The sequence below is a fragment of the Myotis brandtii genome, unplaced genomic scaffold, assembly GCF_000412655.1.
Source record: "Myotis brandtii unplaced genomic scaffold, ASM41265v1 scaffold1120, whole genome shotgun sequence".
In the NCBI taxonomy this organism is placed as follows: Eukaryota; Metazoa; Chordata; class Mammalia; order Chiroptera; family Vespertilionidae; genus Myotis; species Myotis brandtii.
This window is the reverse complement of record NW_005353839.1, coordinates 625,215-639,332: the sequence shown is the minus strand read 5'-3', so window position 1 is coordinate 639,332 and position 14,118 is coordinate 625,215. Positions and strand designations below refer to the sequence as shown.

The following is a 14,118-nucleotide window of genomic DNA, read 5'->3' as shown; positions in this document are numbered from 1 at the left end:
TGCAGATGACCTCCATGATATCCCTCTCAGCTTGGGGACAAAGGCTTTAGTCACCCAGCTGCATATCCACAGTCATGTTTTAAGCAGAGGAGACGAGGAGTGATATGACTATTTCTGAGGAGTTTTATTTTGTTCCTAAAATGGACTTTGCTAAGGGCTCCTTCCACCTTTTTCTTTTTCATCTTTTCTCATCTTTCCTTTCTCCCTTGCTACCGTCTTTCCTTCCTTTCTTCCTTCTTTCCTTCCTTCTTTTTTTTTCTTTCCTTCCTTCCTTCCTCCATCCTGTACTCTAGTGACACCCACAGCATCCTTTGCACAGCTTTAAATACAGGGTCTCCGTGCCCCCCTACACTCACGGTAGCTCTAGTTCATAGCACTTGTCCTGTGGTAATGGTGTTGTCCTTGCGGGGTTTATGAGCTGCTCAGGGTCAGGTTCAATGTCTTCTGATGGTGTGAGTTCCCATGTGCCAGTCACTGAGGTAAGTGGTTCAAAGACATTGTTTCACCTCACAATGGTTCTACGAGGGAAGTGTTATTTTCAATTTCGGATGAGACGCCCAACATGCAAATGACGTGCCTGAGGCCGCCCCGCTGGTGAGGGCTAATGCAGGTCAGCTTTAACTGCAGGCTCTGGGCCGCTACTCTGGGCGGCTCACCTACCCCAGCCTGGCTCCCGTGAGGAACCAATCATGACTCGGATTGAAGGACAGGAGGGTGGAAAGTGCTGAAGGCATCGCTCCTGTTCCCTCTATTTGCTTCGACTGGAAATGAGCGCAGTTCCCCAAATGAGCTTTGTCACGACTTCTCAGTAAGAGGGAAATAATGACCCCGAAGCCCTGGCGAAGCTGAGAGCATTGCAGATCCCGGGGAGAGAAACGTGAGACGTCTGTGCGATGAATACAGGTGAAGGGAGGCCATCCCAGGGCGCCGCAACACGAATGGGGAACATGCAGCGAGAAGAGGACAAGGAGCAGGGAGTCCACGAACCTGCAGCTCTGGGCTGGGACTTACTGAGCAGTGAGTGCAGGAACGCGGGAAGGTGAAGGCCACTGGCTAACCCAGCCCAACCGAGGGGCAGATGGAAATGAAACAAAAGCCAGTCTGGGTGCAGGGGAGTGCTAATACCAACAGGCCCCCTGGCCACAGGCAGCCTCCGCCCTCGGGCCCCTGGGCCCTCAGAGGTCCGATTTCCACTGTTCCAAAGCTCCGTGGAAGTCCAGCACTTCTCTGTGAGAAGGCCGCTGCTGGGCAGAGGCCTAGGTATGACTATAGTGGTCGCATTAGCGTGGTTCTGTTTGGAAGCTGGATGTCTAATGAATTTTAAGTGGGAAAATATAATCACTAATTATTAACAAATGCAGCTTGCGAGACAAAAATCAATTTTTAAAAATGTGGCCTTTCTAGAAGAATGGAAATGAGCGCAGTTCCCCAAATGAGCTTTGTCACGCCTTCTCAGTAAGAGGGAAATAATGACACCGAAGCCCTGGCGAAGCTGAGAGCATTGCAGATCCTGGGGAGAGAAACGTGAGACGTCTGTTCGATGAATAGAGGTGAAGGGAGGCCATCCCAGGGCCCCGAAACACGAATGGGGAACGTGCAGCGAGAAGAGGACAAGGAGCAGGGAGTCCACGAACCTGCAGCTCTGGGCTGGGACTTACCGAGCAGTGAGTGCACGGGATGCGGGAAGGTGAAGGCCACTGGCTAACCCAGCCCAACCGAGGGGCAGATGGAAATGAAACAAAAGCCAGTCTGGGTGCAGGGGAGTGCTAATACCAACAGGCCCCCTGGCCACAGGCAGCCTCCGCCCTCGGGCCCCTGGGCCCTCAGAGGTCCGATTTCCACTGTTCCAAAGCTCCGTGGAAGTCCAGCACTTCTCTGTGAGAAGGCTGCTGCTGGGCAGAGGCCTAGGTATGACTATAGTGGCCGCATTAGCGTGGTTCTGTTTGGAAGCTGGGATGTCTAATGAATTTTAAATGGGGGAATACAGTCACTAATTATTAACAAATGCAGCTTGCGAGACAAAAATCAATTTTTAAAAATGTGGCCTTTCTAGAAGAAAAATAAAGGGTCCATAGTGAGGGACCCACTGGCTTAAGCCATAAAGAGATGACGTGCACACGGTGAGGGAAGGCGGGGTAATAATAGGACTGAGCACCTTCCATGTTCGAGAGCTTTCCATGGCTTTCCCAGCAGCCCTATGATAAAAGGCAGCACGAGGCTCAGAGGAGTCAAAAAGCGTCGCTTACCACCAAGAGCCAGTGAGCGGTGGGGCGGCTCAGGACTGGCTCCCACCAGAGGTCCGATTTCCACTGTTCCAAAGCTCCGTGGAAGTCCAGCACTTCTCTGTGAGAAGGCTGCTGCTGGGCAGAGGCCTAGGTATGACTATAGTGGCCGCATTAGCGTGGTTCTGTTTGGAAGCTGGGATGTCTAATGAATTTTAAATGGGGGAATACAGTCACTAATTATTAACAAATGCAGCTTGCGAGACAAATCAATTTAAAAAATGTGGCCTTTCTAGAAGACAAATAAAGGGTCCATAGTGAGGGACCCACTGGCTTAAGCCATAAAGAGATGACGTGCACACGGTGAGGGGAGGCGGGGTAATAATAGGACTGAGCACCTTCCATGTTCCAGAGCTTTCCATGGCTTTCCCAGCAGCCCTGTGATAAAAGGCAGCACGAGGCTCAGAGGAGTCAAGAAGCGTCGCTTACCACCAAGAGCCAGTGACTGGCTCCAGAAACTGCCCTCAGAGCCTCTTCCCACCGGACTTAGTAAACCTACCTGATGCACCTTCTCCAACGAGCCTCCCCTCTGAGAATGTCCCCTTCTTTGTTGAATATCTACAACCCCAGCTCCCAGGGGCTGCCGGAGACCCCGAGGGGGCAGAAGACATGGGGGGCCCTGAACGGAAGCAGCTTGCCTGGCATCTTGCTGGGGAGAGGGCACTTTCACAGACCGCTCTCCTGGGGCGAGAACAAGATTGTAAGCTGCCTGGAGGCAGGTCCCATGTCTCCAGGAGGAAGCTCATGTTGCACACGGCGTCTCCAGGACAGAGCACATCACCCAACACAGAAAAGTGATTTATCTAATGAACGAATATATGTGCTCTAGACAGCAATAAGGGGTAACATCACTAAGCATGACAATGAAAGAAACTCCTTCTCGGCTTACACACAGCATGAGGTGCCCGCAGAGAGCACGGGAAGATGCACTGATGACCTTTCCCCCACATTTCCTCCTGCCTCTCTCCCCTCCACCACCAGGGGTCCCTGGATCTCTCCCTCCTTGCCCTCCCTTCAGATGCCACTTAACTTTCCTTTCCTTGTTTTTCCAGGAACAAGATTTTGATTTTTGGGCTCCTGGAAGAGACAGCGCTGGCTGCCTTCCTATCCTACTGCCCAGGCATGGGTGTGGCCCTCCGCATGTACCCGCTCAAGTGAGTATTTCTTTAAAAAGGCAGCTTCTATCCTGGCTGGGTGCTCAACTGGCCCTATACGCCAAGGTTGCAGGTTCGATCCCAGGTCAGGACACATACAAGAGTCAACCAATGAATGCATAAAATAAGTGGAACAACAAGTCTCTCTCCCTCTCCCCCTTCCTCTCTCACAAACAAACAAGTAAAAATTAAAAGGGCACCTTCTAGGATCCAAGTTCTGGTCCATTCCAGTCCTCCGTGCTGGAACCAGCCTCTGATGTTCCTAACACTCTCCTCTGCTGCTTGCAGGGTCACCTGGTGGTTCTGCGCCGTCCCCTACAGCCTCCTCATCTTCATCTACGATGAGGTCCGGAAGCTCATCCTGAGGCGATACCCCGGAGGTAAGCACCTGCGCACCTCACCCAACCCCCAGAAGACGCAACCCCCACTGACCCCTCCAGGCACCCCTACCCCAACTCCGTTCCAACTACAGGGCCCCGTCCTTTCCTCAGAGCCCGCAGATGCTGGGGCCCCAGGTCCCGGAGCCCTGACTGTTGAGTCTGTTCTCCGCACCCTCTTTCTCTCAGATTTCTCTGGTCCCCTCAGTTGGTCCCTGAGGCCTTGCACCTTCCACCTGGAATCACAGAACATCAGAACTAGAAGGGCCCTGGCGGCCATCTGTCCCACCTCCACATTTTACAGAGACAGAGAGACGAATTATTTGTTCAGGGTCATACAGCACAACTGACACTACAGCCAAGGCCTCCTGACTCCCAGGCCTCAGCCACGGGTGTTTTTCCCCAACAAGCATGTTGATCGCTTCCTGGAGGGTGAAAAGGATGGCCTATAAGCCAAGTACAGGGCATGGATAATGTTTGGTCTGGCCTGCCCTCTCTCACGCAGGTGTGTGCTTTTTTTTTTTTTTTAATATATTTTATTGATTTTTTACAGAGAGGAAGGGAGAGAGATAGAGAGTTAGAAACATCGATGAGAGAGAAACATCGATCAGCTGCCTCCTGCACATCTTCTACTGGGGATGTGCCCGCAACCCAGGTACATGCCCTTGACCGGAATCGAACCTGGGACCCTTCAGTCCGCAGGCTGAAGCTCTATCCACTGAGCCAAACCGGTTTCGGCAGGTGTGTGCTTTTTTAATTGCCCAATATTTAAAACTTGGGCACTCTCACAGAAAATCAAAATTCTTGACTTCTCCTGAAAAAATTACAAGAGCTGCCCACCCTCTGCCCACACCTCTGCTCAGCAGCACTAGGCGGCGGCCCCTCTAGAAACTCATTTGTTACCTGAAGAGCCACTGCAGTCATTTGCATTTTGACCTCCAGCCACTCTATGCCCTCCCTCCACTGGGCGAAGTACTAGCATCTATGGCCCCAGCTCACTGGGTTTTCTCCCCTCCCTTTTCACCTGTCCATAGTCACTTACCTCAGCCCCTGCCCCAGGCTCCCAGCCACCTGGCCTCAACCACCCTAGCCCCTGGCCTCTTTTTATGCTCACCTGGCAACCCCCACCCCCAAATCTCTCCAACAGGCTGGGTGGAAAAGGAGACGTACTACTGAGCACCCTGGAAAGAAGAACCGGGACGGGAAAGACGGGAAAGACGGGGTGCCCTGGAGGAGCTGCAGGGATGGTGATGGGGAGGGGTGGTTTCAGGGGAAGATTTGGGGAGAAAGAATGAGGCCATTTAATAGGCTAAATGGGGGGTGGGGTGGGCAAATAAGCTTGGGGTGATTGCCCCAGAGACCTAACTCTGAACAGTCAGATTAGACACGCTCCCCCGGTCCTGGTCCCTCCCACTCCACCATGTTGTCTATTTAGGAGGAACTGAAGGTTACTCCAGCCGCCCCATTCCTATCCCTCTGCCCCCATCTCTCACTAGAACAGACCAACTTCCAAAGGCAGGAACACGTCTAACCAGGAGGAAGGAAACGGTCTGAGGTCCCCAGCCGCACCCCACATCCCACCTTCACCCCTCTTCCTCTTCCTGCCCAACTCTGCCCCCTGCTTCCCCGTCTGACCCAGAAATCACAAATGGTTCCTCCTGTCGAGGCCAGAAAGGGAAGCTGGTTGGGAAGCCGGCCTGCCTCCCAGTCCCGGCTAGTTAGGAGCCTCTGGAGGAGACCGGGCAGGCGCAGACAGTGAGAGGTCAGGGTATGGGGGCGGTGGCAACCAGCAGGGGGAGAGGCAGGGAAAGGAAAGAGATCAGTGCATTGGACATCTGGAACCTCCAGGTAGACGCCTGGGCTCCAGCTCTGTGTCCCAGTCTTTTAGAGTGCCCTGCCAGCAGACCAAGGTCAATGTCATCATTTCTGAGATCCCACACCCAGAGTTCCCACTGACCTTGCTTGGTGGTCTGTCTGGTCCGTGAGGCCCAGATGTCACATCACCAATGCTCCAACTCTCTCCATCACACGCACTTGGTGACACCTGCCCTTTGGAATGCTAGGAACTCGGAAGTTCCACGATGTTCTGAGAGGGATGGCTGCCCATCCATTCCCTGCCTGTCCCCACCCCCTCCCCTCACGCCCATGCTGATGAACCTGCTTTATTCCTAGGCACCGCCAAGCCAGGAGCTCCCTGGCCAACAGCTGGAATTAGGGTGCAGGGGTTCCCAGAGCTTCCTGTCTTCAAGGGACATGCAGAGTCAGCTTAGGTCATGAACACGGTCAGACCAGAGGGAAAGCACTAGGGACCTGCCTTTGGCCTCGCAGTCAGCAGGGCTGTTCCTCCCAGGCAAATGCCCTTCATCTGATGTTCATTGTGCCACTTTCTCATGGTGCCCACAGTTGGTTTCCCGTTCCTACGGGGAGATACTGTTCCCTCCCTTCCCCCCTCTCCTCCTAGCGTTTCTGCTCTGCAGGCAGCTCTGCCCATTCTTTAAGGCTGGTTTAGAAGGCACTGGGCGTGTCCTGCAGAGAGACCTAGATGAACAAAGCAAGTGAGAGACACCGAAGGAAAACGGAAGGCCTAAGGCAGAAAGGAAGGAAGCAGGAAAAGCAAACTCTAGGCCAAGCCCATAAGCCACCTCCCAAGGTCTGTTACTTCATTACAGTGGAATTCTACTTTATGGGAAGTGCCTTGAAGTAGTGTCATTGCCTTGGGCTTGGAAAACTAAATGGGAAACCACATAAATTAGGGCCTGGTTAATTTGAGATTTATTGACTGTGGACAAAAGTTTATCTTTGTACAATTAATACAAAAGGCAATTGCTTAGTAAATTAAGAGCACAAACAATATTGCTAAGGGTGGCATATTTAGACTCCCTAAAACAATCCTTTTCAAGCACTTTAGGAATCGCCATTTAGAAGTTGTGAGTGTATGGGCTAATTATCATTAATTCTTATGTATTTGTTAAAGAAACATCTGCAAGACCTTTACTTGGTGACCTTTTATAAGACATTAGTTTGAGGCACTACATATGTACTTGAAAATAATAAAGATGCATTTCTTTATGAAAAAAAGAAATCACTTCGATAATTCTATACTTAATACTTTCCTCTCTCCCAAATTGTGGTATTGAAAAGTGTGTTGAAGCAGGACTTGGCTTATAGAGAAAGAAATAGAGGGGGCAGGAGACAGGGATTGGAGGGAAATAATCTGGGAGCAGACATCAGTGGAGAAAGCTAGAGGGGAAGAAGTTATGTTGTAAAATGATACAGAAGAAAATATAGTAGGGCCTCCTTCCTCATTGCTGAACCCACCCCAAGAATCACAAAGGGTTGTTGTCCAGAACAGGAAAAGGCCTAGGAGTCTATTGGGGCCCACATACTTGGAGGCACTCTGCTTTTTGTTTCAGATCAAAATCAGGCCGCTCTCAATCTGAGGAGGTGGGGGAAGGAGATGGTGGGCTGAGGGGCCCTGAGTGTCAGCACTATAGCAGTGGTTCTCAACCTGTGGGTCGCGACCCCTTTGGCGGTCGAACGACCCTTTTACGGGGGTCACCTAAGACCATCCTGCATATCAGATATTTACATTATGATTCATAACAGTAGCAACATTACAGTTATGAAGTAGCAACGAAAATAATTTTATGGTTGGGTCAGAACATGAGGAACTGTATTTAAAGGGCCAGAAGGTTGAGAATCACTATAGACCACGGGTGGGCAAACTTTTTGACTCGAGGGCCACAATGGGTTCTTAAACTGGACCGGAGGGCTGGAACAAAAGCATGGATGGAGTGTTTGTGTGAACTAATATAAATTCAAAGTAAACATCATTACATAAAAGGGTACGGTCTTTTTTTTTTCTTAGTTTTATTCATTTCCCGCGGGCCGTAGTTTGCCCACGGCTGGTATAGACTCTATCTATACTGTGTGCAGAGCCCTGTTTTGGGTGCTGACTTTGGGGGATGGAGGGGAAAGTGGGTGCAATCCTTGAGGCTCACCATGCAGCAGACTTCAGAAACCTTCATGGCCTTGGCCAGTGTGGCTCAGTTGGTTGAGTGTCATCCCAGGCACCAAGAGGTCACTGGTTCTATTCTGGATCAGGGCACAAGCCCGGGTTGCAGCCTGATCCCCCAGTGGGGGGCATGCAGGAGCCAGCTGATCCCATGGATGTTTCTCTCTTTGAAATCAATAAGAACTTTTTTTTTTCTGCAAAAAGCTTTATTGTTTCATTTGGTGGGCTTTTGGGTGGTTAAAAGCATGGCTAGTAGTTTCAGGGAAACCTCAGGTAAAAGCCAGACACCAGGGGATGCAGAGGGGCCCCTCAAAGGCCTCTGGGCTCCACAGGCTCCAGTCGTGATTGAAGGTGAGCCTTTCGAAGAGACACTCGCCCAGCCCAGCCTGGGGACGGCAGCCTGCGGAGGAGAGCCAGGTGTGGCCCATCTTCTTGATGAGCTTCACCTCCTCACCCGGAAGTGGTTCTGCAGGAAGTCAGAGCTGGAGGTCTGCGTGGGTAGAACCCGGGCCTGCAGGTCCACGGGGCCTGGGTCAGGTTCCTCCCCAAGGCCAGGGCGGCTTCCGGGGCGCGCTGAGTTCTGCCCACTCATCTTGGGGGGCTCCTGCATGTCCTGGAAGAGGATGCGCCCGCCACACTGGGTTTGCAACTTTAAGAGACACTCAGCGCCCTCGAGCTTCTTCTCCACCAACTTACGGAAGGAAGAAACGACCCCCACCCCCCAGAGCCACAGCGTCCAGGTGGAAATAGAAGCCAGAGAGAGGTAGGTGTGGGGGGCTCGCAGAAGCAGGGGGGCCAGGCGGTAGGCAGTTGACGGTTGACGGCAGCCTCCACCCTGGTGGAATAATGCTGATGAATTTGGGAGCTCGTGGTTGTTTGGCAGTAAGGATTAAGGTAGAAAAAAACACACAAAAAAACACAAAAAACGGTGTGTTGGCTGGTCCCGGAGGTGGTTCTGAAGGTGGTGACTGGATATGACGCTGGAGAGTGGCCGGAGGCTGGAAGAAGGGGAGTCAGGGTCTGTTCCATCCAAACACTGTTGAAGCAAGAGGCAGATCCGGGACTGCGAGGGCACTGCCAAGAACTTTTTTTTTTTTTTAAAGAAACCTTCATGGATAGGGTGTGATGGGCAGGAGGGAGATACTTGTGTGCGGAGAAGGAGGGGTGGGTGGGTGGTGTGCATTCCTCTGGGGTCCCACGGGGATGGGAGAGAGGAAGGCACCCACACGTACAGCCCTATGCCAGGATCTTGGAATAGCAGTCAGAAGTCAGTTCTTGGTCCTTCTTTATTGCAACAGCTGTAGTGATGGTTATTGTAGCAATAGTTGTGGTAGCAGTAATGGCAGCTCATTTTGTGACATAACTATACCAAACCTTTATTTATATATCTCATTTAATCCCAGCTCAGGGTCTTCTCTTTTTTGAAATATGTCTTTCGTGATTTGAGAGAGAGAGAGAGAGAGAGAGAAACATTGATGTGAGAGAAATCTTTCAGCTGCCTCCTGCACACCCCCCACTGGGAATCAAGCCCACAACCTAGGCATGTACCCTGACCAGGAATCAAACCAGGGACCCTTCAGTGCATGGGATGATGCTCAAACAACTGAGCCACACCAGCCAGGGCTCAGGGCCTTCTATCTTGATGGTCCCTCTGCCAGGAACATGTTTCCCTCCTTATTCATGGGCCTGCCTTCCTCACTTCATGTGGGCTGCTTCTTACACATGCCTCTTCAGAAAGGTCCTCACAGACCACCCCAAATAAAATAACACTCTGGCATTTCCTTCCCCATTCTCTTTATTTTTATTCACAAATACTTATTACCTCAAATTTAGGTAGATATAGAGATAGAGGAACGAACCAAGATGGTGGTGTAGGTAAATGCCTGTACTCGCCATCTCCCACAACCACATCAAAATTACAACTAAAATACAGAGCAACCATCATTCAGAACTGCCTGAAAGCTGGCTGAATGAAGTCCTACAACTAGAGAAGTAAAGAAGAGAACACATTGAGATTGGCAGGAGGGGCTGGTCTGACACCCATGTGTGCCGCTTTTTTAATCGGGAGGGAGATCATCTCTGTGGAGGCCGTCCGTGAGGAGCAAGGGGTCCCAGCCTCATAACAAACCCCCAGACCAGGGTTCCAGAGCTGGTAAGAGATGTCCCTGCAACTAGAGGCTGTAGAAACCAGCGGGGATTGTGGCTGAGTGACCAAGAGGCTGCTGGAGACCCAAGTGTTCCATTTAAAGGGCCAGCACATGAACTTACTCAGACTCCCAGCACTAGGTGGCTTTGCAGGACCCAGACACATACAGGGAGGAACTGGATTGTCTGGCATCCGGGCAGGAACTTGGGGATGGCTTCCTCCTAGTGAGGGTATTCGCAGGGTTCATTGTTCCTGTGCTGGGACCTCCCCATCATAGGAGAGACTGGCAGCCATATCTGAGTCTCCATCAGCCTGGATCACACTGTTTCCTCCACCCTGGGGATTGCATGAGACCCTGCCCCATCCAATTTGCAGCCCTACCCAAGCTGTTCACAGCAGCTTTTCCATATGAATGGCCTGTACTGGCTCAGGCTTCAGACTTTGCTAAAATCTCTTAAACAAGCTGCAGCTGGGGACAGGATGCCCCAAACCTACCAATAAAAGGCCAAGACCCAGCACTAGCACCAGCCTGCCTTGCTTCCAAGCTGGGCCTCACCTGGGAACCTCCAAGCCCAATACAAATAGTAAATAGCAGCCACATGCATATCTCTCTGTAGCTCCTGCTGGGTGGCCCCAGGCAGTTGTTGACTTTGCACCTCCCTGGAGGCCCTAGAGCCAGTGCACCCAGTGGAATTTCAGACCATAGCAGATTACAATTCTACACATCCATAAGCGACACACTCAAGGGCAGACTCTGTGAGCACCAAAGCCCCACTGAAGCAAGTCCTACTCCATAGGGGTGTTTCCTGTACAGCAGCTCTCCCATTGTAGTCACAGCTGGTCCTCACAGCTAATTGCCCTAGAGGTCAACTCCTCCCAGTGATGCCAACAGCAATCAAATCTCAACTACAAGACTGTGCACACAGCCCACACAGGGGTACACCTAGAGTGCCCAACTTAGGTGACTGGGAGGCTGAGCCACTGGACCCTACAGGACACCTATTACACAGGAGATGCAGTGCCTACTACACAAGGCCATTCTACCAATTCCAGGAGACATAGCAGCTCTACCTAATACACAGAACAAATACAAGGAAGCAGCCAAAATGTGGAGACAAAGAAACATGTTACAAATGGAAGCAAGCAAACTACTGGATACAGAATTCAAAACCATGGTTAAAAGGTTAATCAAGGATCTTCAGGAGACTTTCAAGGATCTTAGTGAGAATGTCAAAGACATGAAAAAGGACCAATCAGAAATTAAGCATACACTAACTGAAATAAAGAATAACTTATAGGGATTCAATAATGAAGTAGAGGATTCAGAGAATCAAATCAATGTTTTGGAATATGAAGAAGCAAAAAACACCCAATTAGAAGAGCAAAAAGAAAAAAGAATAAAAAGATATGAAGATAGTGTAGGGAGCCTCTGGGACAACTTAAAGCACACCAACATTCACATTGGGGGTGCCAGAAGGAGAAGAGAGAGAGCAAGATATTGAAAATCTATTTGAAGAAACAATGACAGAAAACTTCCCTAACCTGGTGAAAGAAATAAACATACAAATCCAGGAAGCACAGAGTCCCAACCAAGAGAAACCCAAAGAGGCCCACACCAAGATACATTACAATTAAAATGCTAAGGGTTAAAGACAAAGAGAGAATCTTAAAAGCAGAAAAGAAAAGCAGTTAGTTACCTACAAGGGAGTGCCCATACCACTGTCAGCTGATTTCTCAACAGAAATTTTGCAGGCCAGAAGGGAGTGATGAATAGCAATGACCTACAACCAAGATTTGTCCTACAGCAAAGTTTTCATTTAGAATTGAAGGTCAGATAAAGAGCTTCACGAACACAGAAAATAGGGTGGTGAAGTCTTGGGTGGGGAGAGAACCGGGTGGAGGGTGATAATCGGGGGGTGGGGGGCATCTGTAATGCTCTCAACAATCAAGATTTTAAGTAAATAAAATGCTTCTGTGGAGCAAAAGAAACAATTCTCAAAATGCAAAGGGAACCCACTGCATGGGAAAACATATTTGCCAATAATACATCTGATAAGGAGTTAATTTCCAAAATATATAAAGTACTCATACAACTTAACAAAAGGAAGACACACCAATCAGAAAGAACATATGCACCCCTATGTTTATAGCAGCACTATTTACAATAGCTAAGATGTGGAAATCGCACAAGTGCCCATCAGTAGATGAGTGGATAAAAAATAAATAAAACAGTGGTACATTTACACCATGGAATACTATGCAGCTGTAAAAAAAGAAGGATCTCTTACCCTTTGAGGCAGCATGGAGGAACCTAGAGAATATTATGCTAAGCAAAATAAGCCAGTCAGAGAAAGGCAAGTATCACATGATCTCACTCATATGTGGAATCTAATGAGCAAAATAAACTGATGAACAAAAGAGATCCAGAGACATTGCAGCATGCAACAGACTGATGTATTTTAAAGAGAAGAGATTAACCAAAGAACTTACATGCATATATGCATAGCTCATGGACCAGTAGTGTGGGGTATATCTAGGGAGGGGGTGGGAGCGGGGAGGAGAGGGTCAATTGGGGGGAGGGGGATATCTGTAATACTTTCAACAATAAAGATAAATTTTAATAAATAAGTAAGTAAGTAAATAAATAATAAAATATGTGTAACTTTACCCCCACTAGATAGTGGAATGCAAGAATAGTGCATTATACAGAAAACTGACAACTAACCTTCACTAGAAAAATCCTATCTAATAATAGACAAACATGGTAATTGACCGTACCTTCGCTATGCCTCCCATCGGCTAATCAGTGCGATATGCAAATTAACCGCCAATAAAGACGGCGGCTAATTTGCATACTGCAGGCGGGGCCGGCAGCACACGAGGCTGCCCACGGGACCTGGCCCTCAGATCCCTGACCCAGAGAGGCGTGACCTGGTGAGGGAGCAAAGCAGCGGAGAAGGGAGAGAGCCCAAGTGGCAGAGAAGAGAGGGAGCCGAGAGCTAAGCAGGGAAGGGAGGGAGCGAGGCAGCCGAGAAGGGAGCAAAGCCCGCCTAGGTAGGCTTCGCTCCCTTCTCTGCTTCGCTCCACTCTCAGGAAGTCCAATTCTTGCAGGAATCTTCCTGCAATGGGCATCTAGTGATTAAATAATTATTTCAAAAAATGATGAAGAGGTTATCAGTAAAATTCAACATCTATTCCTGATTTAAATGTTAGAGGAAGGAGCATGTAGGAAAATGGAATCCTGTTCAGAGAAGAGAGGAAGGGATGTGCTAAGGCTAGAAAACGAATAACAGTAGCAGGTACTATTATGGGACAGGAGACCTGGCCCTCAGCAGGTCTGCCCCCGGCCAGCCGGCAGTGTGTGGGTTCTTGACTTCGTGCAGGAAACATTTCACAGCACGAGTCCAGGTGACTGCGAGGGTGCATTTATTAAAGCTAGGGGTAGTGACAAACGGCATGGCTCAGGGAAGAGGAAGCAACAGCAGAGGCCGGGCGGGGCTGCTTTAGCTCAGTAGGAAGTCACAGAAAAGAGGCCATGGAGACAGGTTCATAGGGTTTGCCTGGGATTTGTGGCTGCTGCCCATTGCTGCCTGGTTGCAAGGCTCCTGGGATCCCTTAGAGTTTAGGAGATGCAGTGCCTATCGGGGGAGAAGAGGGGGAAGAAAAAGGAGATGTCCAGGGTGTGCTCCCCAGAGGGAAAGCGCAAGGTAGGGCCTTTGTCTTGAGGTTTTTCTCTCTCTGGCAGGCAGGAATGTTAGGGGAGGTCTCAGCAGAGTATTCATCAGCTTTTCCAGCTGTGCTCTTTCAGGTCCTGGTCTCCACTGATTGGTCGGCACCAGGGCAGGAGGTCCTAAGTCATTACAGCTGGTCCTGGCATCGCCCGCCTAGTTTTGCTGCTTTTCTGGGCCTGGAGCTGAAACACAACTGAGGCCTTAATGTTCCCTCTAGGGAGGTGACCTTCTGCATCTGCTGTAAATTGTTCAGCAACCTGCCTCAGTTTCCCTATTCCACTTGTCCTCGCTTACTGACCTGTCTCAGTACAACAAAAGCATACCAACCACATTTGAAATCCTGGATAAGGAGTTTATATTTAAACTAGAGGCCTGGTGCATGAAATTCGTACACGGTGGGGGGGGGGAACCCC

At 49.9% G+C, this 14,118-nt stretch overlaps 1 protein-coding gene across 1 annotated transcript in view; it reads left to right on the top strand.

Annotated features, from left to right (window-relative positions):
- The window catches only part of ATP1A2 (ATPase, Na+/K+ transporting, alpha 2 polypeptide), a 26,354-nt gene extending 19,461 nt beyond the window's left edge, over positions 1-6,893 (top strand). Inside the window, exons 21-23 of the mRNA XM_005857770.2 lie at positions 3,335-3,436; positions 3,725-3,816; positions 4,961-6,893. Coding sequence (XP_005857832.1) covers positions 3,335-3,436; positions 3,725-3,816; positions 4,961-4,989 — 223 coding nt within the window. The 3' untranslated portion in view covers positions 4,990-6,893. The remainder of the gene's footprint in view (positions 1-3,334; positions 3,437-3,724; positions 3,817-4,960) is intronic.
- The last annotated feature ends 7,225 nt before the right edge of the window (positions 6,894-14,118 follow it).